General features: G+C 39.9%; 1 protein-coding gene across 1 annotated transcript in view; it reads left to right on the top strand.

The window, feature by feature from the left end:
• The first annotated feature begins 7,011 nt into the window (after positions 1 to 7,011).
• The window catches only part of LOC102697905 (cytoplasmic phosphatidylinositol transfer protein 1-like), a 35,083-nt gene continuing 25,431 nt past the window's right edge, over positions 7,012 to 16,663 (top strand). Inside the window, exons 1-2 of the mRNA XM_006637301.3 lie at positions 7,012 to 7,497; positions 9,816 to 10,000. Of these exons, the coding sequence (XP_006637364.1) occupies positions 9,953 to 10,000 (48 nt within the window). The 5' untranslated portion in view covers positions 7,012 to 7,497; positions 9,816 to 9,952. The remainder of the gene's footprint in view (positions 7,498 to 9,815; positions 10,001 to 16,663) is intronic.

Genomic DNA, 16,663 nt, shown 5'->3' with positions numbered 1-16,663 from the left:
AAGCTGGATCTCTCTCTCATCCTAGCGCTTATCCTGCATCAGCAGGGTCCGCTTGTCGGCACGCCCATCTCCATTTGGTGGTTTGAACCAAAAGCTATGAAGCTGGATACCGTGGTTTATTTCAAGAAGAGGCTGAATGAGATCCTTGGATTAATTAACAACTAACTACCAAAGGGGCTAGATGAGCCAACTCACTTGTATCAAATGCCATTCATTTGTTACCTTAATGCACGTCCCTAAATTCTATTATTGCCAAGGAGTTTCAGTGGAACAAGAAATCAAGACGTTTTGATCACAAACGGACAACCAATCAAAAAAAACCCAGAACATAATTTAGACTAATTATGTCTATTTCTGCCGACAAAGTCTGTCTAAAAACCCTTAAAATAAATCTCTAAATAATGTGAAACGTTTTCAGAACAAAAGATTCACAAGGGTGGAAGAGGCGGGAAATTACTTTATTTCTCCAGTTACTCTTATTTACTGTATAGGGCATGCTTGAAACATAGCCACACCATTTCTGCAAAATTACGATTCAACCAAAAAGTCAAAAGCAACAAAACTCCTTTCCATTTCAAGGCCTTATGATACAGTGTTACTATTTTTACACCTAGGCTTGTAGCACCAATTAACACTTCCTAAATTCAGTGACTGCTGAGAGGGAGTGTGCTTGAGTTGTGTTTGTATCGGTAGTTGACGTACAGTATATGGTAACATGATTTCACCTCAATTCCCTTCTGTACTAAACCGCTTATTAATGAGGTTTTATGATTTGTTTATTTTTAGATTACATTATTATCAGGGATCTGCATCCTGGAAAGGAAAAAAAAAATCTGACAGGAAATTCATAGCCAGTTGGGCTGCGTCATTTTTTCCGAATATTTTAGCTAGCTGGGGTGCAATCTTAATTTAGTGTTCAATAATTAAGGCGGAGAGCAACAGAGCTGTGGAGCTGACAACACTTTGTCAGAGATGGAAGAGACGGGGGAGGGGGAGAGTAACATATTAAAAAAGGTGTTACTGGCTAACGCAATTTGATTAAAATATATGTCACGCCAGCAGGGAGACAATTTTTCAAACTATGTCCAATACCAAGGAGTAAAAGGGCCTTTTGGAGTGAGAGGAGTAACTTGCTTGATTTATATTATTGTGGATGCTCCGAGACTGAGAAGGAGAGGGCTCAACATGGAACTGAAATGAAGGGGGAGAGTTATCTTACTTCTTCGTGTGTCTCCTCTGTTCTTCTCCCTGTTGTCCTGTAGACGTGAACAGGGCACGGGCACCAGTTTGTGTGAGTATTGTCGCTGTCGTAGTGTGAAGCAGATGTTCTCCATGAGGACCTTATCTGGGAGACTGAAGGAGCAGAGAAGCTCACAGAGAGCAAGAGGCCTGTGTTGTGGATAAAGAAGCAGCTAATTGAAGGAGCCAACCACAGAATGTATCTGACAATGATAAAAATCACATTTATGTACTTTAGAGATTGTGTTTAGTAGTTCAAGATTATTTTGTAGGCAGTAGAATTGCCACCTTGTAGCCAGAGCATGGAAGCTCAGCAAGGCTGGGCCCAGTCCATACTGGGATGGTGAGACTTCTAAGGAAATCCAGCCTGCTGCTGTAAGTGATTCTTGTGGACCAGTAGGTAGCATTATTCTTTCTAGTCCAGAATTTCCAAATCAGCACCTGGGGAAACTGTAGGAGAACCATTCTTTGGATGAGAATGAGGCCCTGGTCATTTAAAGATTTAAAGCTCCTACGGCACTGTTAATAAAAGTGAGGGTGTAGGGGTGACTATTACTTGGTTATAAAGTGTAGGAACTTTAACCCCATTGCCCTGGCTATAGTAGCACTCTGGGATACTCCCCCTCAATTCAAATGGGACCTCTTTACCTCCTGTGCAGCGAAGCAATTGGGGATCCTTTGGGATGAAAAATGCAAGGACATATCAATCAATGGTAATCCAAAAGAAAAGTGATTGAAAATGTAGTGCACAAATTAAAGGACAATGAATGGCATCTTATTAGCTTTATCTCAAAGTCCAAGCCATGCTAGATGTCGTCTCCACTGGTGTGAGTTTGGTGCTGTGCATGAGGGCAGGGGTGTCAGTGTGTTAATTAGGATGAGCTGTGAGGGCGACTTTATCAGACTCACCTATTCATTAAAGCCCTCCAATCTGAGCGAAAGATGTTTTATTTATCAACAGCCAGAGGCAGATTCACCAGGACACCTGCATTGCATTTCATAGTCCTCTGACTCTAACCTGAGTCTGTTGCTCTTAAGTTATTAGAAAAATAATCAGAAACGTTTTATAACAAGGATATTTTTTGATGCAATAAATTTACAAAATAAAATACTTGTGCTTGAAAAGAAAATATAAATTCAAGTATAAATAAACCTATACTTATATAAATATACATATAAGCAAGGAGAAGGTCTGAATCCTTTGTATGAATATAAGAACTTTGTCCCCCTCCCCTCTCAAGCTCTGATCCCTGACTCCCCAAATGGGTGTTCAGTAGCTGCACACTGACGTCAGTACAGGAGAAGTGCACCAGTTCTGCCTGGAAAAGGCCTGGCACTCATTAATATTCCCGGCTCCAGTCTCTAGAGTTCTCTTTGGGAAAAAAAAATCCGATCATTAATAAGAGAGAAGAAGGTTCCCCATTTTGAAATGATTGTTTCGTGACACCGGTGAAAAAAAGGAAAAACCGACAATTCATTTCATCTCCATTTTTAAAAGACACAATATTAATAGCAAGTTGGTAACTGATGTTTTTGAGAGGAATTGTTATTTTTTCAGCTCCATTTCCACTGCTTTTGAACTTCAAACACGTGCCAACAAGTGACCTGAGGGTTCTTCGGTGGATGTTGTGTGTGCTAACAGACCCTTTAGAGTTATCTGAAAGCTGCCTAAAAGCAGAACTTCACTCTCTTAGTTACATTTTCCCGAGTTCTCAACGTTCATCTCCTCCAGCTGTGACCTTAGGACTTAAAAGCATTTTCCACTGACAAACCCACAAGATCAGTATAAAACAGATGATGCAAACTACATTTGTGCACCTGTCTGTAACATTACTAAAAGTACACATTGAAGTAAATGCCAGGAGGACAGAAATGGGCAAGCAATTGGTATCTTAAGTTAAGGTAAACAAGAGAAAAAAAAAACGAACAGACCGAGTACCAATTCTGAAACCCTCAGGCGTAGAGTTGACTCCAGGGCTGTGTTTTAATAAACACCTCAGAACCCAGCAGCGACCGAGCCGGATGCCATGATCACATTAACACCAAACTGCTAATCTTTTTGCCTGTCACAAAAACAGTAGGCGCTGCTTAGCCAAATGGGCCAAATGTAGTTTTAAACCCCATGTTAATTCCACAATGCGAATTAAAATCTTGCTTTGCAGGAAGGATGAAGTCATATTCCAGACTGCTTGTAACTAAAACGTCTAAAAAAACTCCCACCCACACTGGTCCTGGCGGTACATGTCTGTCTGTTTTCACTTTCTTCCCAAGTCGCCCTTTTATTTTTACATCTCTAGATGCAATCGTTCTTCCCAGTCAGTGTCTTGCTGCCCAGCCCGACAAAATAATCAGAAGAGGTGCATCCCTCTTTGTAAACGGTTATTGAGAGAAACACAACAGCAGCTACAAAACCAAACGCGAAGGTCTGAAAAATACATCTTTCACAAGGACAAAGAAGAGGGGGGAGAGCGATTTTAGACATTGCAATTTTAGACATTCTGCATTGATAGACAAAGTCTGAGTGCTCCTCATCCAGACTAAGCTTTTGCAGAGATTTGTAATCCCCGACTGATGCAAACTAGGCTGTGTTATGTTTGATAAAAGCAGGTTTGAAATTTGCATGTTGATCCTGGTTAATTTGTATTTCAAGGTATATATTGTGAACCGTATGTTCTATTGCCATCTTTAAGAGCTGCTTGCATGTTGTGGAGTATCTGTGCAAGTGCTTGCTGATAGATAGAAGCTGGCCAGGGTGTGAGCTGCTGTTTATCCCTCATGTGCTGGTGAATGGAGGGACTGCAGCCTGCAGTAAACACAGCTCCTGATTCTGAGTGCCAATGCCCAATCAGGGTCCCCTCGCTCTCATGACCAACAGATAAGGTAGGAGTGCTTATTGCACATTGGCACTGCTGAGTCTTGAAGCAGTGCCAGGACCTCGCGGTGCCCCGGTTTTTAATTTTTCTTATTATTTCCCCAAATGTTGTAATTTTTTTTCAGTTTTTCCCTTTACTGCAGTGGTATTGATTGCTGTGCCAGTGTTTTCTCTCAGGAGGCTGGAAGTGTCACTTTATTGATTTACTTGCTGCATTAATTTAAAACGATTCAGTAATATTTCACTCAGCCTTTCTTAAAGAAGAATAACAAGAAAGCTCTTTCCTCCGGTAGTCTCACAAAGCAGACTGCTTTATGCAGTGGTCTGGAGTGAAAGGTCACAGTGAGGTCTTTCTCTCCTGGGAGGATTAAAATATATTTTTTTCTGTACTTATATCAATGTGAACTCAAAGGCAACTCTGAGCTGAAACTGTTGAAAACTATTTCCCAGATGATGCCTCAACAAGTCATTACCTTAAAGACAAAACCAGATGTAATTGCTTATTTAGAAATTTGAAACACAGTCTCAACCTTCTAGAAAGTCAAACAGACATGCTGTTGGTAACCCCAAACCTTCTATAAAGCCTAACCTGGAGTGAGTATCTTCTCAGTCCCAGTTTGGGTAAGTGTTAGTTTCCACTTCAAATTAGACATCCAAAGAGGTTATTTTTGCTTATTCCCCATATCTTTAAAGTGAGTTTTAAAGTTAGTTTATTTCAATCTCCCCTTTTTTCACAGACTGATTTTGCATGCGTGGTGATTAATAAACTCTATTTAATTTTGAAAGTTTTATACTAAAATGTAATTTTTACTGTTATAGCTGCCCTTTCTAGATTCAGAGTGCAAAATCTGGATAATTCATAATCTTAGGATCAGAGCAGTAAGAAGCACAGGCTTTTCTGGAAAAGTCTTTAAGCCACAGACAAACTCTATTACCGTCCTTGTACTGGCTAGACTTTTTTATGCATGGATTTTTGTATGTATCTTAAAGAAATGTTTTAAAGTCTCTAAATAATCTGAAAAGACGAATCCTTCTTCTGTTTTGGTTGGTTTCTGGTTTCTGGTCCCTGCTGAGCAGCGGGTGTATGTATCAGACTCTGCATCAACCTCCTCTTCAGTTGGCCTATGGATTTGGTACAGTAGCTCCACTTGGATGGAGATGCACAGCAGGGTAGGTGGTGCTGTGGGAGATGATGTCATTAGTACTTTTTTTAGAGGCCGAATCAGGATGTTCCTGAGGCTGTCCAGAACCACATGATCAGCAAAAGGTCAAGTGCACAAAAAGACGAGAGCTGCATTGTGGACACAACGCGTTAGGAGGAAGATCATCTGAATCCATTGTTCCTCACTGCTGAATTTCCATTTCTGAACTGCACTGGGGGGCCTTGATGAATATTCTCCACTGCGACTGTGTAGTCAATGACCTTCAGTTTCTTAAACAACCCTGAGTATTGCTGTCCTCTGGCAGATCACGGTATTCATCTATCTTAGGGGTATTGTGACTTTGTTCTGTACTAAATGTGGGCTAAAATTATCATCGCACATAATTCTGCAAGGACCACACTATATAGATGCACCTGGAATGCACACTTATAATTTAACTCTCAAATGCCATGTGAGCACCTTGCCTGAAAGAAGAGGATCACATGCATAAGTTGGAGCCTCAATTCCCTGTTGTCCAGAAAGCTCCCACCAATATTATTGTATTATTTTATTTGTTGAAACTGGAATGGCCACCCACCCAAATGTTTTTCATCGTAACAGATTACTTGTAGCAAAAGCATGAAGGGAACCAGATGAAGCTCTTTAAGTCACACTCCTCAGTCATTATTGGTTGCCAGAAAACCAGTTTCTGCCACAATTAACACAGTGCCTGCGATGGTGTCACAGCTGGATCTGCAGTATTAGGATGTCTTACTCCCAGAGAAAAGGCCTTAATGCACATTACTAGCTGTAATGTGCATCTCCCCTTTCAAGCTGAACACCATGTTGTTTCTTACCTAAAAATGGAAGAAGAAAAAACACTTCTATTCCAATGTCATATTTTGACATTTATCCTTTTTTTGTGGTTTATGTGCAGTCAAATGGTACACTAGTACATCATTTACCTTCTGATCAGTGCCAATGGGATCTGCATATAAATGATGCTAAACAAGACAGCCTGTACAGTACAAATTGTTAATGATCTAAACATAGAATATCCATCCATTCATTACCAGAAAGCTGAACATTCCTAGTCAGGGGGACAGCAATCAAGTCTATTGCAGAAGCATGAGGTGCAAGACAGGACCCCACTTTGGATGGGATACCAGTACATTGCAGGACACTCACAAATATACTGTACAGGGACAATCCGGGGGCAGCAGTCAATCCAGTCTGCATGTCTTTGAAAGGGGGAAAAAGAAGAGAAACTCATGCAAACCTAATGGGAACATGCAGACTCCCCTCAGAAGGTGTCCCAAGATATAATAAAACCCAGGGCATAGGAGTTGTAATGCACCCATCGTGATAGCTCTTTACAGTGCTTCATGCAGTTCAGCTAACAGTTTTAATTGAGCTATTTATTAAAGGATCCATGGAAAATAGGTTGTCATTTTGAAGAATAAACGCAGCTGCTCTACAATTAATTCTTCGGTGCGAGTATATATATCTTATCTGCTGAATCTATGTACAGTCGAGCTTGTTTTTCATGTCTGAACGGAGACAAATTGTAAAAAAAATATTGTAAAAAAATTATACAAGGAAGACCCGTACAATGATTGACGATGTCGCCAAGCAGACCTACCTGCCTCTGCAAACTGATCATCATCATCATCACCGCGTGTCACCTTTCTTGCCGATGAAGAGTTAAAACAATGATTTTTATTTGCCTCTAGAGGTCAGTGTGGAGAAAATTTAAACCTGAAGGGTTGGGACTAACATAAAGACGGAGATACAGGGAGGAGGGGGGTTTGATAAAGAATATTCGTCTCTAGTCACAGTAACTACACATGACTTGAGCAGTTGTAAGGTTTTCATCTTCCTGTTTCTCCCAGCCACACGCAGTAAACCAGGAGCGTGTCAAAAATGCTCTTTTATTTTCGGAAGAAATGGTGTTCTGATATGAAGTATTAAGTTTTAAGGCTACGGGAGAAACGGAGAATAACCAGCAGGGCTTTAGAGATTGAGGTGGGATCTCTGGGGCTCGCTATGGAGACGACCTCTCAACGCTGGCTGAAGTGAAGGAGCAGGGCACGAGTTTTCTGCAGATAACCATTAGCTGAAGTTTGTTTAGGGTTAAGGTATTATTTTGTGTTATTTTTGTATCGAGTCGTTTGTTTGCGTTTTTTTTTTGGAAACATTAGTGAGTGATGGACTCGTGAGATGGGAGCTGCACGCCGCCTTTTGGTAAGTTTCCAAAGTGTGAATGTCGCTTGTTAAATTAATCTGTATGCCCGGTAATGTGTCCTTTCGTTAAATTGTTTTCCTTTTTCTCCGAATAGGCTGGGGACTAGTGCTATTCTTTAAAACTAGAAAGGAAAAACAATATCTTTCTTTTCTATCCGAACGTAGTTCTGTTGGTTTATAATGGAGTGATAACTTGTGTAATAATATCTAATTTGCCTGTAATTTCACATTTGTTTTCAATGAAGTTGAAAAGAGTCGCGTTTATCGTTTTTGTTTTAGAAAGTCTGATTTTCTAAATAGGTCCTTGCAAAAAAAATGCCCCTTTAAAATACTAAATTGTGTCTTGTGCGAGAAATAAGTTACATTGAAAGCCTTCCGGTCCCTGTTACTCAGCTTTGTTACTAAGCACAGTACGTGCTGTATCAGCATCTGTTCTGAGATATTTAGCCTACTTGTTTTAATTTTATAATGAATATTTATTTTATATCTCTGCGATATTTGTTAATTCATCTGATCTAATCTAGTTTTTTTCCTACCTGTAAAATTGTTACTGAAATTATTTTCATACCTGATGTTAACCCCCCCCCCAAAAAAAAAAAACTCCCCGTCAATTGGACGTTATTGTTTGCTTTCTGCGACTTCACTTCATATTATATTCCTAATGGACTTTTCCTTTGGCGCGACAGGATTTATCTTTGCATCGATTTTCCAGCTCTTAATGTTTGCTAAACACACAACTTGTACAACAGCTGCGGAGCTGAGGAAATATAGCACGTTGGCTTCTGTTTGTGCAAGAGTTTGATGCTGGTGACTAGCTGTGATGGTAGCTGCAACATCTAAGCCTGGAACGCCTCCACTTAGCGAGGAACAGCAGAAAGATATAGTCAACGCACTGTAAGTGTGGTGTGTGCGGTGTATAGAGACCACAGATAAGCAAACGGATGAATACGTTAGGCAGTGACATCGGTCTGGTTTGGAACCGCAGACAGTATGTGTGTGGTTTTGTCTACTGTGTAGATTGTGCAATTTTCTGTTCCTGTACCTGTTCTTAATGAACCGTTTTTTCTTCTGGCACGGATGTCAGCAGACCAGGACTTCTGGTGGCCTATAGCTGGTCTTGAAGCTAGCTTATTAAATGCAGTTGTGCTTGTCATAAGATTGGAAGACTGTGTGGCTTGAATTTCACATTGTGTACCTTTACTTAAGCCGATCTGTATTGCCCATATTGTAATATTGATGCAAAAAAGAAATGGATCAAGTTAATCTGAGTATCAAACATTACTGACCTGGAAGTGTTTGGTTTCATGCTTTTATTTCTATTTAGATGTTCTAAAATGTGTTAAGCCTGTGGTTTTACAGCAAACACCACACCTTGAGTAGATGGAACATACACATGGGTCTAGTAAAACAGCAATTGGTCTTAATACACTTCCTCGTTTGTGAGAGAAGGTCAACAAACTTCTCAGAACTGGCTGGCGTTTCTCTGGGTTGGCTTTGTTTCAGGCTGTACCCTGTTAATCCAGAACCCCTCACGTTTGTCTAGTGGGAATACAAAACATTAATAATGATAAAGATCTGTTTACACTGCAGCTGTTGAAAGAGCAAAGCAAAACCTCTTTTGGAAGCCCACTAACAGCTGTGATGAACTAGTTAGTCATGAAAGATTTGTTTGCACATTCATTATGCAAATTTCACAATGATGTGTGTAACCTGAAGTGAGGTTGGAAAATGTCTGCCATACAATCCTTTCTTAAAATCTAATGACCTAGTTTGCTTAATGTCACCTGGAAGAGATAAGAGTACTAGGGTGAAACTATGAAGATTTCAAGAGAAACAAACTTTCATAGTACACCCAGCCGGAGAGATTAGCCCAAAAGGCTGCTGGCCATCTAGTTCAGAAAATAATTTATTGACCTTCTCTTCAAAGCCTGTGTGTTTATGTGCTTAGAGTAATGAGGTGCTTTTCGAAAAGACGGAAATTAACACTTAAAGCCAAATTTTTTAGCTTTAAAAGCTACATTTTTTTTTAAAGAAAAATTCAGGACACCATCATGTCTTTTGAAGCTCTGTAATCGGTTATGTAACCAGAACTGCTTCAGTGTGTTGCAGAGCCCTTTCTCTGAACCTTGCAGTATTCTCATGAAATGATGGATCAGTTTGGCTTGTGTCTTTGCAATTAATTTACTGTTAAACGTCCTTTCCACACCTCTCGGTGATTCCTGATGCTGGAAGAGTCTGAACAGCAGCAGGTCTGTCCTCCCAAGAGCCGTGTGCTGCCGCGTGCGGGTTTTGACTCTGAGGCTCATGTTCTCTTTCAGAGTGTTCAGGAAGTCCATCCAGCAGCGTGTTGATCTGGCGTCTCTCAAGTCCAGGGTCTTGAGTCTGCAGTAGTGGTCTGCTCAGGCAATTCAGTGCCTTCGATTCATCTGCTAGCTGCCACATTGTCTCAAAAGCCATGCTGGTGAAAGAATACCGGATCTGCATGCCACTTACGATGGAGGAGGTAAGGCATCTAATGTGATCGATTTGCTCTTCTGTATGCTGCTGTGACATTACCATCACTAGTTAAAATATATATGTGAGCGAGCACGCAGGAGTACTGGCTTTAGTTGTAGTTGACATTTTGAATAGTGCTCTGGTGTAGCTAATGTAAATCTCTTTATGCTGCTCTCACATCAGGGCACTAATCGCAAAGGCCTGATGCGCAGTAAAACATATTTGGGTGCACACTGACAACTGTATTAGCCAAAGCAGTAAATCTGTTTGATCTGTGCATAATTGCTAAAAGCGGGAATGAAGCCCTACGGACCAGATATTTACAAAGGAAAGTGTATGCAAAATTCTGTGTATGGCATCAGTTGGTGTTGTGGCACACAAGCGGCCCTTAAGGAACATTGGGATTGCTCCATTACACGCCTGAAGCTTCAGGTTTAACAGTTGCTTTCATTGTATTCTTCTGTGTTTCTGTGTATTAAAGAACTGTCATGGCAAGTATTTCTAGAACTCTCAAGAAAAAGGTCTAAAAACCTCAAGAGAAAGGTTTAAAAAAACTCACTGCGTTGTTTTCAGAAATCCAGAACTGGTCTTACCTTTCATGTTACACGCGCATTTGTGATGGAAATTCTTTCAAACGTCCATACATTCTGCATGAGCCCAGGATCATTACCCTGTGATTAAAAAGTTGGCTTTTGTTTTTTGTTCTTTTCAAGTTAAAAGCAGCTTCCCTTGCTACGGCATTGTAGCTTGGAGTATCGGTTAAGGTGGGAGAGCAGGCCTGTGTCCAGGATTGCTGGATATTATTTGTGGTCACTTGCAGTGCCCGTCCCACTTCGAGATGTGAAAATAAGAGCCCAGGGCAGGGACTGACATGGAAATGGTAGCCCCTGCTGCTTGCTGCTGTCCATTCCTTCCTCCTTCTTCTGTAGCAAAGGGAAGGACCCTTGCAGGCTGTTAGCCAGCTTGGAAGGCAGGCAGGCAGGCAGGCAGGCACTTTGCGGTTTGAACGCAGGATGATTCCTCGCTGAGTCACTTCCTCTGGAGCCTTTCCTCCTGGCAGTCCCGTGTTCGCGCTATGTCAGAAATTGCTGCTCTGGAGTGAGACTGCCTGTCCTGTCAGAACACCCGGGGGCATGGTGTTAAATACAGAGCCTCCCAAGCAGGCTGTGGGAAGCTCCCATTTCTCTGCGTCTTGGCAATGGAGACAGTGGGCTCCGTGCATGGTGTGGTGGGGTGCAGATGTTTTTTTCCCCTCTCTCTGCTTCGTGCTGTTGGACGTGTTTTGGGCTTTTGGTTGATACTTTTATTATGACCATGATAATGGATATTATTACTACTAGTGCTGCTGCTGCTATTCCTAATTGGTCCAGTAATGTTTATTTCACTTTATGAACTGGTCTTGTGGTGTAGCTAACCTATGAACAGCAAGAGATTTCTGGTTCTGGCGATTATAAATAAACATACATGAAAATGATTTTACATGTATGTTATGATATGAAACCTATTCATATTTAGGGATCTCTAGTTTAGGTAAACAGTGTTGGTTATTACGCTACATTTCTTGTTCTCAAATTGGCGTCCTGTGTAGAGGTTTGTATGTTTTCCAGGGTGTACTCTGCCCTGTGCCCATTTCTTGCCAGGTTAGGCTCTGGTGTTCCCTGTGACCCTGTACTGGATAAAGTGGTTCGAAAAAGAATGCTTTCTGTCTTCTGCCTGTAGAAAGTCTCTCCTGGAAAGTGAAAAAGTTTTTTTTTTAATGACATTGTGTTTAATGTACTCTGTAAAGATTTTTACTGCTCTTTTAACTGAAAAAGAAGCCTGTAAGGTCTGATAAACTGAGATTGCTTTTCTGCCAGTGAAACAATGAATGAGGGATCATTACTTAGTGAACTCATGTGGGTGGGGGTGTCATTTAGTCCAGGGATTGATCTGTCCTGTTTTACAAGTTAATGAGGAATTTATCAGATGGAAATAAAAACAGTTGTTAAGACTGGTGAGAAATTGTTTTAGCACAGAAAGATCAACTATGGCATTTTTATTGTAGTTTGTACAGTACTATTAGAGTCATTTTACATCTCTATATACAGTACATGATCAAAATCTATTTTGGCCTTATTAGTACTAAACTGTTTTTCACACTATATTGAATGGACCGGTTTACTATGGAAAGAATGGGATTTTACTTAAGTAGAGGTCAGCAGTGTCTGTTTTTAATAAAGCTCTTGGCATCAGTTCTCCTGTTTGCCATTTGAGTGACCATAAACGGTGCAGGAATTGAAATTCAGTGCTTCTAAGGTGTTTTCAGTAGGTTTTTCTAATGTGATTCCAAGATTCTTATTAAACAGCATAATGTAATACTCTAGTGTTACTCTTATTTCATTTTTCTTTTCTCTATATAAATCACTTTGAGATGTTCCAAGAGTGAATAGTGCAAATAAAATCGATTTATTACATGGGTTATTATTCTCATTTAAGAAGAAAACCATGAAAAGCAATAGAAATAATCCACAGCTGACAAGCTCTACCGGATTCTTGAGACGGAGGCTGAAATTCCCAGGAATTTGAACTCAGTCTGAAAGTTGTCTGTTGTCCGCATGGCTGGTGGGTGTTTGACGTCAGATGTGCAAATTTTTTCCTCTCTGTGAAATTAAAAACATGTCTAAGGATATTATGACAATAGAACTGAGAGGAGGGTGAAGGTTCACCAGAGATATGTTATGCAGTTATGTTTTTATTTTATTTGGGTTAGATTTTATTTCATAATTTGCTTTCAAAAGCCTACTTTTTAGTCTAACAGGGCAAGTTTTTAAAGCTGAAATATTTCAGTAGTATAGCATTATGCAGTACTGTATGTGCATTTGCAACTAACATTAGTGATCTTGGAATAAATGAGTCATGTGTGCTATGAGATTTTAAATCTTTGTCGAAGTCACAGTTGGCTTTATGTCTAAAACGCAGATGTAGACATTTAAAATCTTTTGATTAAAAGGAAGAGGGTCTTGTGTTTCTCATTGTTGTTTGCTATGCTTAGCAAGGCATCTGTGGGCACGACAATTTCTCTGAACGAAATGGTTTCAGAGCAGAGCGAGCCATGTGAAGCTACTTCTAAAGTCAGGATTGTATAATTCTCTATAAAAGAGGCACAAAAGTAGGCAACTCGCATTTGTATTCCTGTCAACAGCAAATCATACTTATTCAGCAGCAAGAGGCACTTCACAGAATACAAGTTTGCGCGTAGGTGTGCAGTAACGTTTCCGAATATCCTGCCTCGCATGTCAAGATGTAGTCGGACTGAGCTATCTCACTTTTTTCCAATGAAAATTTCCTATTGGTTTCTCCATTCCACGCGCAGTCCTGTTAATGGAGCAGTGTCTTCACTAGACACTGTTACAGACCACATTTAGGATGTGCACGCTGATTGATTGATTTATTTCCATATTTAACGTGCAACGTCGCAGCTCTGCTCCTGGAGAACAAGACTGCCCAACCGGTTTTTGGGCTCCGACTTGTTTTAAACTCCATTGTCCGTCTGTGGAAAGCTGATGCTTGCCAGATTAATATCCACAAGTTCCTGTTGGCTCCTATACACAGAGACCTGCAGCTGGTGGGAGTGGAAACGGCTCAGGTTGCTGTGCAACAGTAGCCTGAGACCCTGAATATGGTCCAGGGCTCTACATGGAACTTTTGGACCCATCTGTTTTTACTTGAGCTCCTGTTGCACTGTTGGGCACCCCAGACCACGCTAGATACAGAAGGGCTTTCTCATTCTGGAATTAGTGGCTTCTGGAAGGAAAGCAAGTCACAGTCTCTGTGGACTGTATGAGGAAGTGGACTTAGTTCAAATGTATTGCGTTTTAATTAAAACTCTGAATTTTAGTTTGCTTTCTGTAAGCCCGTGTTATTGTAGTTTTACTGTTTTCACATCACATTTCTAAAACAAAATCAGTATGCATAACAGAGCATTTTTGCTGGATTTGATGCACTTTTTATCTTTGCAATAAAACTTGAATATGAAATCTGCTTTTCCCGTGAAATTAGGTTTCCAATAACGGGATCGGGTCATTTGATATCGCCCATTTTAATGTAAAAAATCTTTCTGACACAATTCCCACATAATTGATTCGAGTGCATACTTGACATGGACCTTGAATTTCATACTAAAATTGTAGGTAAGCCACTACAGTGATCACCATGGAAACTTAGTGACTATACACCATACAGTTGTCTCTTTCTAACACGGCAGGCTCTGTCATCTGCAGCGCTAAATAAAAGAATACTGAGTAAGGGATGCACCTTGTTTTCATCTTTGCTGTATTCATCCAGGTAATTTGTTTTGTGAACAATTAATGGGACATTCTTTTGTTATGAATAAGAAGAAAAATAGACACACTTACCTTTGTGTTCAACTGTATAAAGTGTAAATTTACGGCAGATGCCCTCTCAGGGAAAAGAGGTAGCATCACAACAGTAGTGAGAGGGTTTTTTCTTTTTATGCTTGGCACAAGAAGCATGTATTTCTTATACAGTGGAAAGCCCTATAACAGTAAAGTTCAACTGATTCTCAGAATAAGCTTGTTCTTAATGTGGTCGGGGCCTGTGTTGTCGGAAACGTGAAATACCCGATTTCCTGTATGTATTAACAAGGTACAGTATGTTACCATAGCGATGTTTGTCATCATGGAAAGTTCAGTCCATCTTGATTCTGGCAGGCTGAACTGTCTGATTGTTTAAAACAGGATTTACTTACTCTTGAACCTGAGGAGGTATGTGTATATTATCCCTGTCTATCAACTCTGCTCTACAAGGTTTCCTTTAAAAGGGCATGTGTCATCTTTCACAGTTGCCTTGAAATGTTCTTGTTGGTTAAAAGCTTACAGCATGCGTTTCTGGAGAAATTAAATCTCTTAACTTTCCAGTCCTTGATATCATGTGTTCATCTTTGACATCTAGATCCATTTCAGGTGGGAGAAGTCCCCTCCCTGCACACAATTTAAGATGATAAAAACATATTTCCCTCTAAAATTGAATCAAGTACCAGAACAATTTATCTTGCATTCAAATGGTTTTCACTAAAAAGAAACCATGCCTGCCATGTTACTTATTTTTAAATGATTGAAATGAATGTAAAACCATCTGAACCACTTTTGGAGGCTGCTTTCATAGTTTTATTGGAATGATAAAGCTTTAAAATTGAGGAGGATAACTAAAATAAATGTTATTTTTGTATTTCTTTAACAAGGCCTTAGCCTCAGATCTTAGCCTTGCACATGTTTTTAAAACATTAAATGAAGATCCTGTACAGATGTTTGTCTGTGCTGTTTGCTGAAGAAAAATACACTAAATGTGTTTTGCTCTGTTGTTAGTCTGCAGGTAAAACCAACTAAACAAACTCCACCAAAAAGGCAGGGACCCAAATGTCAATAGAATTTAGATTTTACAACAGGTGTTGGGAAATACATGACAGCATTGTATTCCAAACAGGTTTCCCTTCATAACATTGTAGATCATTAAATTATAGGCCCTTTTATTGAACGCAGGCGAAAGCTGTTTTATTAAAGATTTTGCCACATTTATTCTTTGGTGGCTTCAGAAGCACATTCACCAGAGTTGATGAGTTAACTAAAATTTCACTGGCTATTACAATTTGGAGCACAGTTTAAGAGCAGACTGTTTTTGACAGTCTGCGTAATAACGCTTGACCTCAATTAAAGCAAACCTTAAACCAACCCTTAAATGATAAACTCGGTACTTGATTGGCTGGACTTTGTCTTGCCAACGAATCATTAACAGCAGTTTCCCAAGTTCTATTGAATCAATTTGTGGTACATGTTCTGTTTCACCCTAAAGTTTACAATTTTCATGTGGGTATTTAGTACAGTAAACCACAAGACATTTGCACAGAGATAAATTATGCATGGTGCTGGCACTGTCAGAGAAGCTTTCTGCGTTTGATAGAGAGGACTGAATGAGGTCCTTGGATCAAATAATTAGCCACCAAACGAGTTGGATGACTCAGAACCACCTTCCAGCAGTGCAACGTAAGAGCAGAACGCAAATAAAACTTGATATCTCACAGCACAAGTTAAAGCATTTACTTGTATCATCTGTTGGCAGTGAAACAACTTTCAGCCAGTGCTGAAATCTTCCTATTTCCCTGCAGGGTTTACATGGTAACGACCTTTAGTAAAAAATTATATTATCTTAAACTAGACTTTACTGATTCAACAATATTATAAGGGAACCAAGGAATACATTGGGTTGGCTTTTTATTAAAAAGTATTTCTGGTTTCGCAGGGCATTTCCCTGTGTAGGAGAAAGGATGAATTTTTAAATGTCAAAATAAATTGCGCTTCTGTTTCACTCATAAATAAAGCCGGACTTGGCTGTTTCTCAGAGCTTAGGGTTAGGAAGATTGGGTAGCAAAGTGCATTTTGATTGGCTAATAAGATGTCATGAAAACATCTTGATGATAAAATCTTTTTTTAGTCACAAATGCACTTTATTTAAAGGGATCCTCACTCAGTAAGTGATAAAAAGTGTATTTATTTAAGGTACGGATAATGGTTTTAAGTGACTGTTATTCAGTTCTCACAAAAAGAAAGTATTATTCTGTTAAAGGAGGTAGCTGCATCAGCATGTGTAGGCTGCAAAGGAACAGGTTTCTTCCATG

The sequence above is a fragment of the Lepisosteus oculatus genome, chromosome 19, assembly GCF_040954835.1.
Source record: "Lepisosteus oculatus isolate fLepOcu1 chromosome 19, fLepOcu1.hap2, whole genome shotgun sequence".
NCBI classification, from domain to species: domain Eukaryota; kingdom Metazoa; phylum Chordata; class Actinopteri; order Semionotiformes; family Lepisosteidae; genus Lepisosteus; species Lepisosteus oculatus.
This window is presented reverse-complemented; position numbering and strand designations above follow the sequence as displayed.